The sequence below is a fragment of the Limulus polyphemus genome, unplaced genomic scaffold (assembly GCF_000517525.1).
Source record: "Limulus polyphemus unplaced genomic scaffold, Limulus_polyphemus-2.1.2 Scaffold4456, whole genome shotgun sequence".
Lineage (NCBI taxonomy): Eukaryota > Metazoa > Arthropoda > Merostomata > Xiphosura > Limulidae > Limulus > Limulus polyphemus.
In genome coordinates, this window is record NW_013670066.1 from 37,159 (window position 1) to 51,962 (window position 14,804).

At 30.9% G+C, this 14,804-nt stretch overlaps 1 protein-coding gene across 1 annotated transcript in view; it reads right to left on the reverse strand.

Annotated features, from left to right (window-relative positions):
- The window catches only part of LOC106471173, a 67,859-nt gene that overhangs the window by 18,158 nt on the left and 34,897 nt on the right, over positions 1–14,804 (reverse strand). The window contains exons 8-12 of the mRNA XM_013931761.2: positions 11,924–12,020; positions 7,860–8,077; positions 5,905–6,871; positions 5,024–5,788; positions 890–1,019 (exon numbers count right to left, since the gene is read on the reverse strand). Of these exons, the coding sequence (XP_013787215.2) occupies positions 890–1,019; positions 5,024–5,788; positions 5,905–6,871; positions 7,860–8,077; positions 11,924–12,020 (2,177 nt within the window). The remainder of the gene's footprint in view (positions 1–889; positions 1,020–5,023; positions 5,789–5,904; positions 6,872–7,859; positions 8,078–11,923; positions 12,021–14,804) is intronic.

Consider the following 14,804-nt stretch of genomic DNA (forward strand, 5'->3'; position numbering starts at 1 on the left):
CAAGATAGTGAGTGGTCAGAATAAGCGAAATATGTATGTAATAGTGAAAGTCAATATCAAGGTGTGGGAGAATACCATCAAAAGCTTTGACGACTTGACAGGAAACATACAGAGCCAAAGCCAAGCTGAAGGGAAGGGTGGTGAACTGACAAACCATTTCCTGATGGCAAAAATCAAAGAAAATTACATCACGATAGATGAATAAGTATATTAACCTTTACCATCCAATGGCCTCAACAAAGAAATTTACATAATATCATCATGTTTTCCAGTTTTAAATGAGTTGTATCCAAATAAAGATTGAGACAAGACAGGCCTCCAATCTCCCATTTTCATTGGAACTACAAAAAGACAGGAGTAAAACTTGGAAAAATGTGATAAATGATTTCTACTGTTCCTTCATGAAGATCCAAAAGTTCCTGATTCAGAAGTTGTAAGGAAACAGGATCGGAAGGAAGATAAAAAAAAAAAACAGAAGGAGAAAGACTCAATTAAAAGTAAAGACCTAATACCTGATATTGACACACACACACACGTAAAGAAAGGAAAGACAATAAAAAAAACAACTGATTAGTTTCCTTTTCTTAAAATTCTAGATAAACTAAACTATGTCACCATACATTCTATAGTTGTAAAAGTTAAATTGTCCATTATTGTTAATAATGATAATTGTGTCAACTCTTTCTTCCTTTACATAATATGTGTCTCCTGTGATAAAATTCTGTCTAAATAGACAAAAGCACCGGTGTTGACATGACTTTTCAATTATGGCTTTTTTCGTTTATGTATCAATAAAGTTGCATAACATTAGGTTTTATTATTGTTAAAGATTTAGATTAATATACAAGTATTTTTATAATTTGGAACCAAATTATAAAACACTTCTCACCTGAAATCACTAATAGAAACATTTTTGTCATTTGGAATTGAGTTTTGGTGAGATGTACTCAAAGAGCTGGGCCTTGAAAACAACACTAGATTTTCTTCAGAAGAGTTGACATTTTCCACAGTCTGCGTAACTTTAAGTAAATGGTTTAAAAAGAAATTTTTAAATCAAAAGTACAAAAAATATTAAACCTGTAAAGTTCTTCTATCCTCATCCATAGGTAATATGATTCAAGTGTGTATGTATGAGCTCATTTTATCCATATTCTTTAACAAAAATAAAGCACCATCAAAACACTTTTATAAAAATGCTCAAATATTTTGATCTCTTCAAAGTTCAGTCAATCAGTTATACGCTAGTTTTGCTTTACTTAACATAAAACAATCACAAATCTGTTCTAAAAAATTTAGATCCTATCCATATTTAAGCATATCAAAATATTTCAAAGTATAGGAAAAATAGCATTATAATGATGCAAAATTGTTTATAGATATTTTTGTCACAGGATTAGAAATATTTTCTTTAATGTAACCTTTAACTTGTGATATTAACATGTTTAAATAAAAAGAATAGTTAAAGCTCTTGAGAAAAGTTTAAATTTCATTCAAAATTTTGACCACAGAAAACAAGAATACTTATTACTCTTTCCAACTAAGCATAACGATGTAATATTAGACAGAAAAAAAAAAAGATAGAAAGAATGAAGTAACATTAATCTTGTACTTGAAAATTTAAAAAGGTATTATACATGGCAGAATATTAAAATAATTTTTTCTTTATTATTGACCTGTTCTTGTTTATTTAACATTCTAAAAAGGCTTAACAATATTAATATCATTTTGCTTAATGTTAACTTTGGTATGGCAATCAATCCTTTAACATCAAAAACAAATAGTTAAACTACATAAAATTAATATTAACAATATTAATACCTTTTTCCTTAATGTTAACTTTGGTATGGCAATCAATCCTTTAACATCAAAAACAAATAATTTAAACTACATACAATTTCCCATTTATAGTCTGAGCTATGTTTCTCATAAAAATGTATTGTTTAACAAAAACAAAAGATATTCTTTATTTGCATAGACCTGGTACCTTTAAAACACCTGAATAGACCTGTCCCATCTTTTAGATTTGTACAAATTTGACATTTTCCCAAATCTGGTATATTTCAATATCTTTCTACTTCTTTTAAGTAATTCAAGAACTGATATTCCCAACAGAGATCAGATTAAGTTTCTTGTTTTTGGTGTAAAGGAACACCAAGGCAGTTAAATCCAAATTACCTTACAAAACATGTATATAATGGACTGTATTTGGTATTTAGCACATCACAACTAAGACTCTCTAAGCTTAATGGTACTAAACAATTGATATATTCTTAGTTGTGGAGATTAGACAACATAAACAGTGACTGTTTTAATAAATGAGCTACCAGAAATCACAAAAATGTAACATCAAGTCAAACCACAAAGAAAAGGCAACAATATGTACCTTTGTAATCTACTTTAAATTTTAAATAATTTTAAATTTTACTAATATGCTGTGAGGAATGTTCATTTTTTACTTGAAATTTATTTGAAGTGTTTTTTTTTGCTTATAACACTTTTCACTACAATATACAACACCAATTGACCAAAAAAGATAAAACTAGCAAGAAAGCTGGACAGACACAAATCACTCTTTTCCACTATCAGAGCATTTATAAGCAAAACTTAAAGTTAGAATTAAAATTATTTTGCTCAACTCAAATCATATATGAATCCTCCTAGTTTTATTATATTAAAAACAACTTTATACTTAAGATTCTGTTCTAGTGTTACTAATTAACTCCTTCAGTACAGGCCTAGGACCAACCTCATAACTATTTTGCGCTTGTTATAGTTTTCATGCTATAACTTTTAAATCAGTAAGTGTATGTTAACAAAAATTGGCAGATTATCAATAAAAATTACAATACTTTCATACCCAAGATATCAATTTTTTTTATATTAAGTCTTAAGGTTTGTTAAGCAATGTTTTTCTCATGCCTTTTTTTCTTTTTCGCATGTTGCCTATCCAACATGTAAAGTAATTTTCATTTTAAGATTAAAAATAATTTATGCATCAGAAAATTTTCAAATTTCACATACATAATATTAAATGTACAGATAGTCATCAAACATTTCTTAAGAAAAAAACTTTATATTTTATCTGTTATTTTCACTAACGAATCTCTGTACGGGTTCAGTAGATTTGACTGATCTCATAACCACTATAAAAAATTAGGAAATAAATATAAATTATGCCTCTTGTTCTAGAATGTCAACAAATTATAAAACTAAAACATAAATGTTCAGACTAAACAGCTTAGATCTCATAACATTATATATTTATTATTTCCATTATATTGGCCTTTCAGCCATGCCTGGCCAACAATACCGAAGTTACAATGATGTGGCACACGTGCACTCATGTTACCATATCCAGTAATATAAAACTGACCTTTAGTCTTTACAAAGTGACCTATCTTGGGTGTTTTAGTAGACTAGTATTTTGTAAAATACAGCCACATTTCAATTATTATATATTATATATCTATATAGATTATTGCTATATAGAAACAAGTTCTTAAACTTATTTTTCTTAGAACATAGAGCAGTAAATAAAGAAGTACAGCAAACAATTATCTCTTCTAGTTACTACCTTTGTACTCGGTTGCTGCTTGACATAAGTTGCTAAAGCTTTTAAAATTTTGCACATGGAGGATATGAAACAAAATAATTCTTTTTAGGTTTTTTATTACAGTTGAATAACCACAAAATCACAAATTACTATATTGTCACCATATAATTCCACTATAATTTATCAAGCTTAGCAACTAAGCTGTATTTTGGTCTAAAAAATATATGAAATTTTGAGCAGACTAAAGAAACATCCTACCTCCTTGAAATCTTGGTTCGAAAGAATGAGAAAGCATCCTAACACTTTAAAATGAGAAAGCCACTAGGGGGACATTCTGAACTTTTGATTGGTTATTCACATGTCATATACTGAAGTAAGTGTATATAAGGGACCATTTCCAAAAATGGAAAGAGATGAGCGGGGCCACTGTGTTTGATTCAGTACATGAGCGATATCTCGGCAAATAGAAAAGATGGGAGGTTCTTATTTTATATTCTAGCTTGATTTCTATATTTGTACAAAACTATAGACTTAGTATTTTGACATCACAAACATCTAATTTGAACCAGTGCCGCATTCAACATACCAAACGAGACAAAAAAATCTATGTCTAACTGTGTTTTTTTAATATGTACTTTTAAATTAAGAAATTGAATAATGTATAATAGTAAAATTTGAATTGTAATCTACAGTTTGATGCTAAATTTACTGACATAAATTTATGAAATAGTAGTTCAATAACATTTTGAACGCGTCAACAAAAACGATGACATGACCTTTGACCCATGACCCATCTGGAAAGGGTGAAGAAATGAGTTTTAGTGGTATAGTGAATTTTTGAAAACATTAAACGGTTTCTTTCATCACAAACTAAAGACCTTCAGTGCAAAAAATCTAACAGTGCTGGTAGGGGAGGAAAAACGTTATGGAAGCTCAAACTCCAACAATGTAAGTTAATTATTTGAGCAAAAAGAAAAACTTTGATTTTTACCTTTAATGTGTTGAAACTACTACCCTTCTATATAATAATATATAATTGTATAACTAGAACAGAGGTACATTTCACATAAACCACAAAAAAACTAAAACCTTCAAATGAGGTTTAAAAGAAAATTTCAACACATTAACTTCATGGTGCCAGGTCAACATGGTGAAAAGTTTTACAGTTATATTAGTTTCATTTTCTTAAATATCTGATTGTGAGTTGGTCCTCTCAGGCAAGGTCAAAATTTAATTTTGATCAGTAGAAGTCTGAAAAGAGTATATTGTTAAAATACTTATGATGTGAGAAAAAAACATGAAACAACAAAATAAACTTAATTTACCTTCTTTTTCATTTTGATAACCAAACATCTCTTTCACTAAAGTAGTTTCTTCTGTTAAGTTATCATTTTTCTTGGAATTGTTTTCATTCTGATCTAACAGACTGATAGTTTACACTTTTATGACCAATTTTCTCTGAAGATTTACTTCCAGTGGATCTTAAATTATCAAAATTAATAAGATCCATTTGTGAAGAAGGAGGTGAAAATTTCAAAGGAGTCCCTTCAATCGAGCATATATTCGCTGAGTAATCATTAATTGATGGGTGTTTGTGTTTGTTTTTATTCCCTTTAACCTCTGGTGAATGAAGAGAAATCTCTTGATACTCATCCATTTCCTGCAGATTTTCCTTATACTTCAGTCTGAAATCTGTTGGTTGTTCTGGTCTCTCTAGATTCATCTCAGGTAAGTCTTTACAGTTAATTTTCTGATTAATACTGTCCTTATCTTTTTCATTCATTGGCTTTACTTGTGAGGAATAATGCAATAACTCTGTATCTGATGAATCATTTATACTTTTTCTAGATTCAAAAATACACGTTTCTGTGTAACAGCTATCTAGTTCTTGGCTCTTGTGCTGGGTTGCATTTCTATCATGATTAACATGTCCATGTGCCAAAAAGAGGTTACTATTCTCATCAGAATATTTACGTCTATAATCAGTCACCTGGTCATAAGAATTTTCCTCTTCAATATTTACAGATTCAAGTTTTTTAACCAAGTTTGTATACTTAGGTACATATCTGCAGGATAAGATAGTGCCATGTTCACTCTCTATAGCCTGAGAAGATCCTTCAGAGCAAACATGTTCTTCGTCATAATGATGTACAGAGGGTCCACTCAAATCCTGAATTTCACTTTCCACTAGAGAAACTGGAATCTCTAACCTAGCTCTTGAAGTGTAAAGAGTGTCTGATTTTGGACAATGTATTTTTCCACCGTGCTTTAAAGGATAAGTTATTCTGATGTTATCTGTTCTTGCATGAGCCTTTTCCAAACAGTGCATACTAGTATTCTTTGCTTTTAACATTGGATAAAATTTTTCCTTTTGAAAGATGAAACATCATTTGCAGAACCTGGTCTTTGGATGGGCTCTGACTGAGAACTGTCATGACTGTCTGAATGAGGAACAGGATTAACTGGAACACTGCGGTACATTTCTTCTGGAAGAGGAATCAATTGCTGAGGTCTATCTGAATTTTTTATATTTGTATCACAGAAAAATTTGCCATCAAGTTGAGTATGGTATGTTGGGCTTGCTTTGGGACTATCCAGGTTGTCATATGTTTCTGATAAACTTTGGTCTATTTCAGCTTCCAATGCTCTCATCTTTCGAACATGTAATGATGGCATCTTTTCCGTTCCAGACCTAAACTGACTACTTTCCAAAGAAGCTGAGATAGACAATGGAACTCCTAAAGGCTTCGAAGAAAGAAGGTTTTTAAGAGCTGCAGAACTACCCATTGATATCATCTTATGTTTAGAATGAATCAGGTTGCGAAGCATCCCTACAGCTCCCATTTCCCAAAGTGTTCTCTGATCTTCAGCACAACGAGCTGACAGGTTCCACAAAGTGCCACATGCATTGCTTACAACTGTCAGGCTAGGAGACTTCAGATGCTGTAGAAGAATCTGTAAACAGAAATGGTTTCTTAAGATAATGCGATAGTCTTCTCTAACAGCAATATGACTAGAAATATTTCGAAGAATTCCACCACCATTCTCTACGATTGCCAATGTTTTGGAAGGGCTCTTGTAAGTGAGGGTACTGACTAAAAATGCTAATGCACCATCTATGGCACAAATTTCTGCCTTATTACTGCTACAGTGAGCTGAGAGATTCCAGAGTGCAGACAAAATACTTTTCAATGTAGATTCTTTTTTGGCTTCAATAGCAGCTTTCATCAGAGTAGTGACACTCCCAGCCTCTCGCAAGGTTTGTTTACTAATGGAATCAGCTCGCCACGAGAGGTTACGTAAGACACTAGCTGTTACCTGGTGAAAAGAAACCATCAATTCTTAGGTTCGATACACATAAAGAATAAAATATACCACTTTTTTATATCTTAGTTTAGCAATAAAAATGTTATTTTGGAAATCTTACATACATATATATCAGAGAAATGTAATTTTTATTATTATTATAAAGAAAGCAGGTGCTAATTAGGCACTTTTGTTTATAATTATATGACCTTAGGATAAAACCTATTGAAATTTCATGACTCAAACATAAAATTGTCTGTGGAAGCTGATAGAAGACTGACAGTTTTACTTTTAACTTTATGGACACTCCAACAAATAGACAAATAGAAAAGTTAAAACACTAATAAAATACTCAAATACCAAAAAAAAGGTTTTTGTTCAATAACCAAATAATTTTTTAAGCATTTAGATATCCATTAAGCATTAAAACAGAATGAGGAGTTAACAAACAACTATTCGATGAACAAGAAAGTCTGAATACATGCATTTAAAGATTCCTTAAGTTTCTTGTTTTTACATTCATAAATGAATATTAAGAATTCACATAAACTTTATTTTTATATGCAATAAGTAATGATTTCAACAGAATGCAAAGACCTTTTTTTCAGGTTTTTAAATTGAATTGGAAAACTGCTCAGCATGGAGTCCAATGTCCACATCAGAAATCAAGGAAAGAATATGAATTAAATATTAGAAAGAACTAGGATTATAAATTCACACAAGTTTTTCTCTGTTGTACATAGTAAAACTTTTGTTTATTTTATTCACAACATTTCACGATATTTACCTTGTATCATCAGGTTGCATACAAGAACTGAGACTAATAGAATTTAATTTAAAAAAAGAATCATGTGAGAATCTATAACAATAGTAATCTACAAGAATATGACTGACCAGTTGTAAACAATAAAATAATTTATCAATGAACTGTCAGATTTAAGCATAATGAATAAAACTTTAAAATAAAAATAAATAAAATGTATAAAATCAGATTGAGTACCTGTCGAAGATCTTCACATGGTGAATGTATCTGGGCTACTAATGCATAAATAAAAGCTTTCTTTGAACACAAAAGAGCTTTATTAGTGCCATCTCCAAAGGTGAGATTTGTCAATGCCATGCCAGCATAACGTCTCAATGTTACACAGTACGAGTCACTAGTGTTACCATGGGCTTTATGATCAATCTGAATTAGTTCTGCTATAGCATGAAGACCACCTGATAAAAAGAAAATAATTGTTATTAGAAAACTACAGTAATATTTTCTTTAAATTCATATGATTTTATTATTTCAACTTAGCATAGAGTACCATATGTTTCAGATATAATATACTAGAGTACCATACGTTTCAGATTTCATATACTAGAGTACCACATGTTATATGCTTAGAGTACTAGTGCAAATTGATTACTCTACCTTCAGTGATATCGCATGGTAAGTACTTAAAATTCTATTTGGAATGATATAAAAATCTATTTATACTGATTGACTCACTTTGAGATGTTTTTAGACCCTCTTACAATAACAAAATTAGTCTTTTTCTAAAATGAATGCATTCTATTTGAATAATATTTTGTATAGATATTTGTGTTTTCAGATTACTTTATTCAAGATTGATAATTTAAAATTAATATATTTTCTGTAATCTACATGTACTTGCATTTGTCAGTAATAACACTTAAAAGGGCTAGTATGATTTAATAATAGGTAAGTGAAAAAGGAATAAAATTTTGAAATAGTGAATAATGATTGTAAAGTACAAATAGCATCTGTCCAACAATCTTCTAAATAAAAATCTTCATAACTAAAAAAAAATCAAGTAAACAAGTACAGGTATCCCTCAATTTATGAATATTTGGTTTATGTTTTCTGCTATAATGTAATTAACTTTTGTGGGTAAGTTTTTTGAATTGCATTCCCATTTTTCACTATAAAGAAAATTTACACAGAAGTACAATGTTTCGACAAGGTTTTGTCATCACCTGATGATGACAAAATCTTGTCGAAACGTTGTACATTTGCTGTTATGTTATACTTATATTAAAGTTTTTTCTTCATTACCCATTCAAGCCGTCTCCAACCATTATGAATCAGTAAAGGTTTCTTAAGTTCACAGACAAACCTTTTAATAAGACTACTTTATTAACAAAATCTTTTTTTTTTTGGTGCAACAGACTTTACTAAAAGTTTGCAAAATTTCTTGAAGATACACTATGTATGATATGTATATTTGAATGGAAATGTTATAATAAAATGATAGCTTAAAATCTCTGAAGTTGTTTTCTCTTGAAAAAAAAAAGAGTTGGATGAGATTTGATTGATGTGTTTAAGATTGTCAATGAGTGCATACTGATGATCAAGATATTAACAACCACTTTATAGTATTGCCTGAACTAACTGCCTTTGGTCCAATCTGAGTCTAAATATGCACACCGGTTGGTTGAATTGAGAGAAGGAAGAAAACAAAATGGTGCAAAATTACTAACTTGTAGTGCAATTTCACCACTTCATTCCTGAAAAAACAAGAAGTGCTGAATCTGCCATAACAATCCTAGAAACAAAGTTCGATTTAATACTCAAAGAACATGAAAATAGTTCCAGACTTCCAAGAGTCCAGAACTGTTCTAGATTCAAGATCTATTTAGCACAGCCCTACGCATGAATAAAAATAGGAAAAAATACTAGGTGCCACAATGAAATTTTTAATCATCATGGAATTTGTCAAGGCCTGATCTAAATAAGATTTGAAGTCCAAGCTCTACTTACACACACACACACAAAACACCCCTATACACAGTATCAGAATCATAATTATTTAAAAATATAAATAATCATTGCACTAGATGGGTTGTGAAACCAAACATGGTACTTTTATTAGACATGACAAAATATGACACTACACAAACATGAGGAAGAAAGAAAGAAAAACTGGTAGCTACAAATTTCTCTTTGGTTTTGTTTCCTTTTCTTGCAGTCATTATATAATGTGTTTTTACGTACTCATTTTGGTTATAATAGCTTTGTTTTTGCTTTTAGGCAATTTTGGCTTAAATGTTTGAAATCCAAAATCTACCAAGAATTATATGCAATTTTCATTACATTTCTTAAAAGTAAATAATTAAATTTAACAAAGTACTGCATTTAGAGTGTTTAATTAAATGAACAAGTATTTTTTCCCCATTTTCTGCTATATGTTATTTTCTTATGATTTTATCTAAAGAAAATCCTAGTTCACAAGTATATAAACTTCCAACAAATTTAAACTACCAATCTTGGTATTTTAAGCCATTCAATTTTGTATTTTTATTTTGCATTATAATATAGAAATAGTTTAAAGTTACTGTGAGAAAAGAAAAATGAGGTGATATCAGTTCATATAATCTAAACACATTAACAAGGTAGATCATTTGCTTCTATTGTCTTAACTCTCTCAACACGGGCTTGGTCAATTTGACTGACTACGTGACCTCTTTGTAGTCATTTGAAAGTCTTTATAGCTTTAATACTTCTAATTTTCAATATAGTGTGTATATCTTCACAAAATTTGGCAGTCTTTCAATTAACATTACAAGTTTTCACATACAAAAAATCATTTTTTAGTGAAGTAGTTTTCATGTTAAGATCAAAAATACTTTTCTTCATCTCAAAAATCTCAAATTTCCTTTGTGTAATCACTAAAACCTCCTAAATACATTTCAAACGTATTTTTTCAGTAAAACTTTATATTTTATCTGTTATTCTCTCTCCCCTATCTCTATATAGGATCGGTCGATTTGACCAACCTTCTAACCACCAAAAAAAAAAATCAAAATATCTCTAAATTACCCTTTTTTCTTTGTAGAATGACTTCAAATTCTAACAGGAAACTACATTTGTTTATCCTAAGTAGTTTTAAGCTCGTAACAGTATACGTCTGCTTATAATTAAATTTTATTGCCCTTTGAACTGTGTCTAACTACTATTCCCACCATTATAAATTACAAATCACTCTGGGAATATGCAGTTCACATTACCCATGAGCTGCTCGCATGCGTATCTCATGAAACATTTTATTATATTATTATTATTTATTTGACCTAATTTAATCTTAACTAATCTAAAAAGATCGTTATTTTTACATTTTAAATATGCTTACAATAATAAAGAATAAACATGAAAAACAAGAAATAAAGTACTTACCAAATCTTTTTTTTCTTGCTGTTAATTGTCAATGACAGTTAACCCTACTTTTTTTTTTTTCATACTAATGGTAGTAATGCACTAAATATATGTTTTTATGTAATTAAATAATGCACCAAAGAACATAGACTAATAATACACAAAAAGTACACAATTTCCCCTAACTCTCAAAATTTTTCTGGCTTTATAACTATGCAACAAGAGCCGTTATAAATTCATCCAAGCTAGTTGTTAACTTTCCCATGGGAACAAAACTTGTATGCTTATCTATTCAGAACACAATGTTATACAATACGTCATTTGATTGATGAAAACCTTGACTTTCTATTGGTTATAAGTAATATAGAATTAAACGTAAAAGAGAACTATCAACAAATCCTGAAAGAGAGGATATGGCAGGAGGGATCTGATTTTGTATTTGATAGCTTTGTAACCAAACAAAATTGAAGGCTATAAAAATTATGATTTGTCTTAGCACTGAAGATTTTATAGAGAGTAATTTACATTTAATTTCATACATTATGGAGGGGTGGGGAATAAAATAGAGAGGAGAAGATACCTAGAGATAATGTGTCATGTGTGTCACACTAGGGGAAATTCAGGATTTTTTTAAATATTGCTTTATAGAATTAAGAACTTAAAACATATATACTATTAGAATATGGATTATTAGCTAAATAAAAATTTATGCTAAACTAATTGGTATAACATAAACAAAAAGTAGTTTAATAAAATTTTGAATGTAAGACACTAAAACTTTGTGTCATGTGCAGTAAAGGATACCTGTGCTGATAGGGTTAATCAGTTACAATCACTGTTTTAATATTAACTATTAAAAGGTATACCACATATACTCCAAAGTTAGTGAACTAACAAAAGTTTACCTAGTTGACACATGGCATATCGGTGTTCCTCATCAAAAGACAGCTTCATTAAAGCAGCAATAGCTGGCCCAGGATGTTGATTTGTTGTTTCTGAAAATAAGCATTAGATAACTTTCACAAATATCAAGTTTCTACAATTGCAACTCAAGACTTTTTTTTTAAAGTTTCTTATAATTACAAAATGTAAGTAATTTTCTTACATTTAAGAATTCTCAGCTGTCATTGTGTATGGGGAAATCTCAGGTTAATGATAAACACAGATATGAGAGTAGTATCTTTCTTTTATTTACATGCATTCTTGAATATCTCTGTGGTAGAGAACAGGCCTTGTTATCCAGGGTTCAAGTCCCAGTCCTGCAGTCACTTTTTGTTTGTAAGTTTTCACATAAAATATAGGAAAGTCATCTGGATTTTCTTCTCTACAGGTCATCAGAAACTAGATATGAAGAGCTACCTCACATATTCACTATCTCTGGTGTATATGCTGCTTTTCAGCTATCCAGAGTATCCAAAAGTTGAAAACAGAAGAATAGCCAAAACCAAATTTTTTATTTTTGATCATCATCATCATCATTCTTCAACAGACCTAGCACCCACCTAGTTGTAGCAGTAACTATAACTTTATAATCACTTGATAGAGCAAAAAAGTCTTCATGATCTTGGACTACCTATTTTATTAATATTCCATGCTAAACTTATAAAGCTTGAGAATACACTATAACCTAGTAATCCATGTACACCATCTTATTAAAGAAGTAAACAAACAAATGATCACATAGCAGAATAAGCTGTCTCAATTTTACATGGAGAATAAAATCCTTACATTACTGGCTTCCTCACTGGCAAAACAAATAGAACCAGAATTCCTAATTGTAAAATAGTAATAAAAGTAGTATTCTAAAATTAACTAAAGGAAAGGTATAGTGATGAAGCTGAGATTCTGTTCAAACACCAAACTTTCAACAGACAAAGTGTGGAAGTCAGTAACATTGGGATTTTATTTTCTATGTAAAGTTGAGGTGGCTTACTCTGCTATGTGATCATTAGCCAGATCAAGCGATATGTCCACTCCCATCCCCATCTTGTTTGGTTCCTTTTTTCAAGTTCAGTACAGCCCTACATAGCTTTTTTATTTATTGATAAATTTTAGTCCTAATAGTTGTTTGATATTAATTATTGTGATATAATAATATTACTATTTCACTGACACCTATATTTTGACTTTCAGCATAAACATTCATATTTAGCTTTTACTTAGATGATGGAACAATCAAGTTATTAACAATATTATTAGTCTGAACAGTTATTACACCTTGCTAAATAAAACTATCCTTCTTCTACCATAATTTGTTCTCCACACAATATATATAAAAAAATAATACTATTCTTTTAAGCTGCCAAAAGAAATATAAAATGGTTAAAAAAAAACATATCACACAGAATACAAGGAATGTGCATCACTGTTAACAATGTAAAACAAACCAAAAGTTTACATTTTCCTGACCTGAAAAGTATTTCAGATAGATACTCACCTCTCTACAAAACAAACAGCTATTACCTAATGCATTTGTCAAGAATAATTTTCCATATGTCACAAGATTTAAATAGAGCTTCCACCCCTACACATTATTAATGCGGACTGCATCAGCCTATGATGTAATAGTCATTAAACAATAGCTCTCCACAAAGAGGAAAGTGACGCATCCTCCATGCCCAGTAAATCCTATGAGCACTGGCATTGCAACAAAGGCTTATTCTTGATGAAGTAAAAGGAACACACCAGAAGTAAGGAGGAAGTATGAAAGGTTCTGTTTAGAGGTGAGTATCTACTAGAAATAAATATTCAGGTAAGGAAAATTTTAATTTCATTAACGCTACTAACTTCTCCACAGAACTAAGAGCTAGAATTACACATTGATAAACTGGTGGTGGTGATGTTGTATATAAATAAAGTACAAAGATGAGCTCCTTTATGAAATAATAAGTGTCAAAAAGAGGGATAGCCTATTAGGTCATCCCATGGTGGAAGAATTGCATCATATACTCTTTGCCCAATAAAGGTGGTAGCAAAAAACATACTATGAAAAGAGCCTTCTGTATGGTGCTAGTGTTGCATAGGTGGGTGGTATGGAAGACTGCTCAACCAGTCATTATATCATTGGGAAGTCAGCATAGCATATATGTGTAGTGTGGCAAGGGAAATAAGTCAGGCTGTACAATATTGTATAACTATCTATGTGAAATATTTACCTAAAAAAAGCAGGTCAAGGGAGGAATCGTTCCAGACTTGCATCCTGAAAAGAACACCCAGCTGGCATAAGCACTGGAAATGGTCTGGTTCTTAGTGTATAGGTGGCCTGTACTACACTTACAGGCAAACACCCCAGCCCTACTTCCCATCGAGGGGTGCATCCACCAATTAAATTACACTGACTCATAAGGGAACTTTCTATATCAAACTTCTCAGCAGTTTGGGACTAGGGAGGCAAGGGTTCTCTCATTACTACACTAGAAGAAAAGGGGTGCATCCACCAATTAAATTACACTGACTCATAAGGGAACTTTCTATATCAAACTTCTCAGCAGTTTGGGACTAGGGAGGCAAGGGTTCTCTCATTACTACACTAGAAGAAAAGGGGTGCATCCACCAATTAAATTACACTGACTCATAAGGGAACTTTCTATATCAAACTTCTCCGCAGTTTGTGACTAGGGAGGCAAGGGTTCTCTCATTACTACACTAGAAGAAAAGGGGTGCATCCACCAATTAAATTACACTGACTCATAAGGGAACGTTCTATAGCAAACTTCTCAGCAGTGTGGGACTAGGGAGGCAAGGGTTCTCTCATTACTACACTAGAAGAAAAGCAGTAAAAGTAGG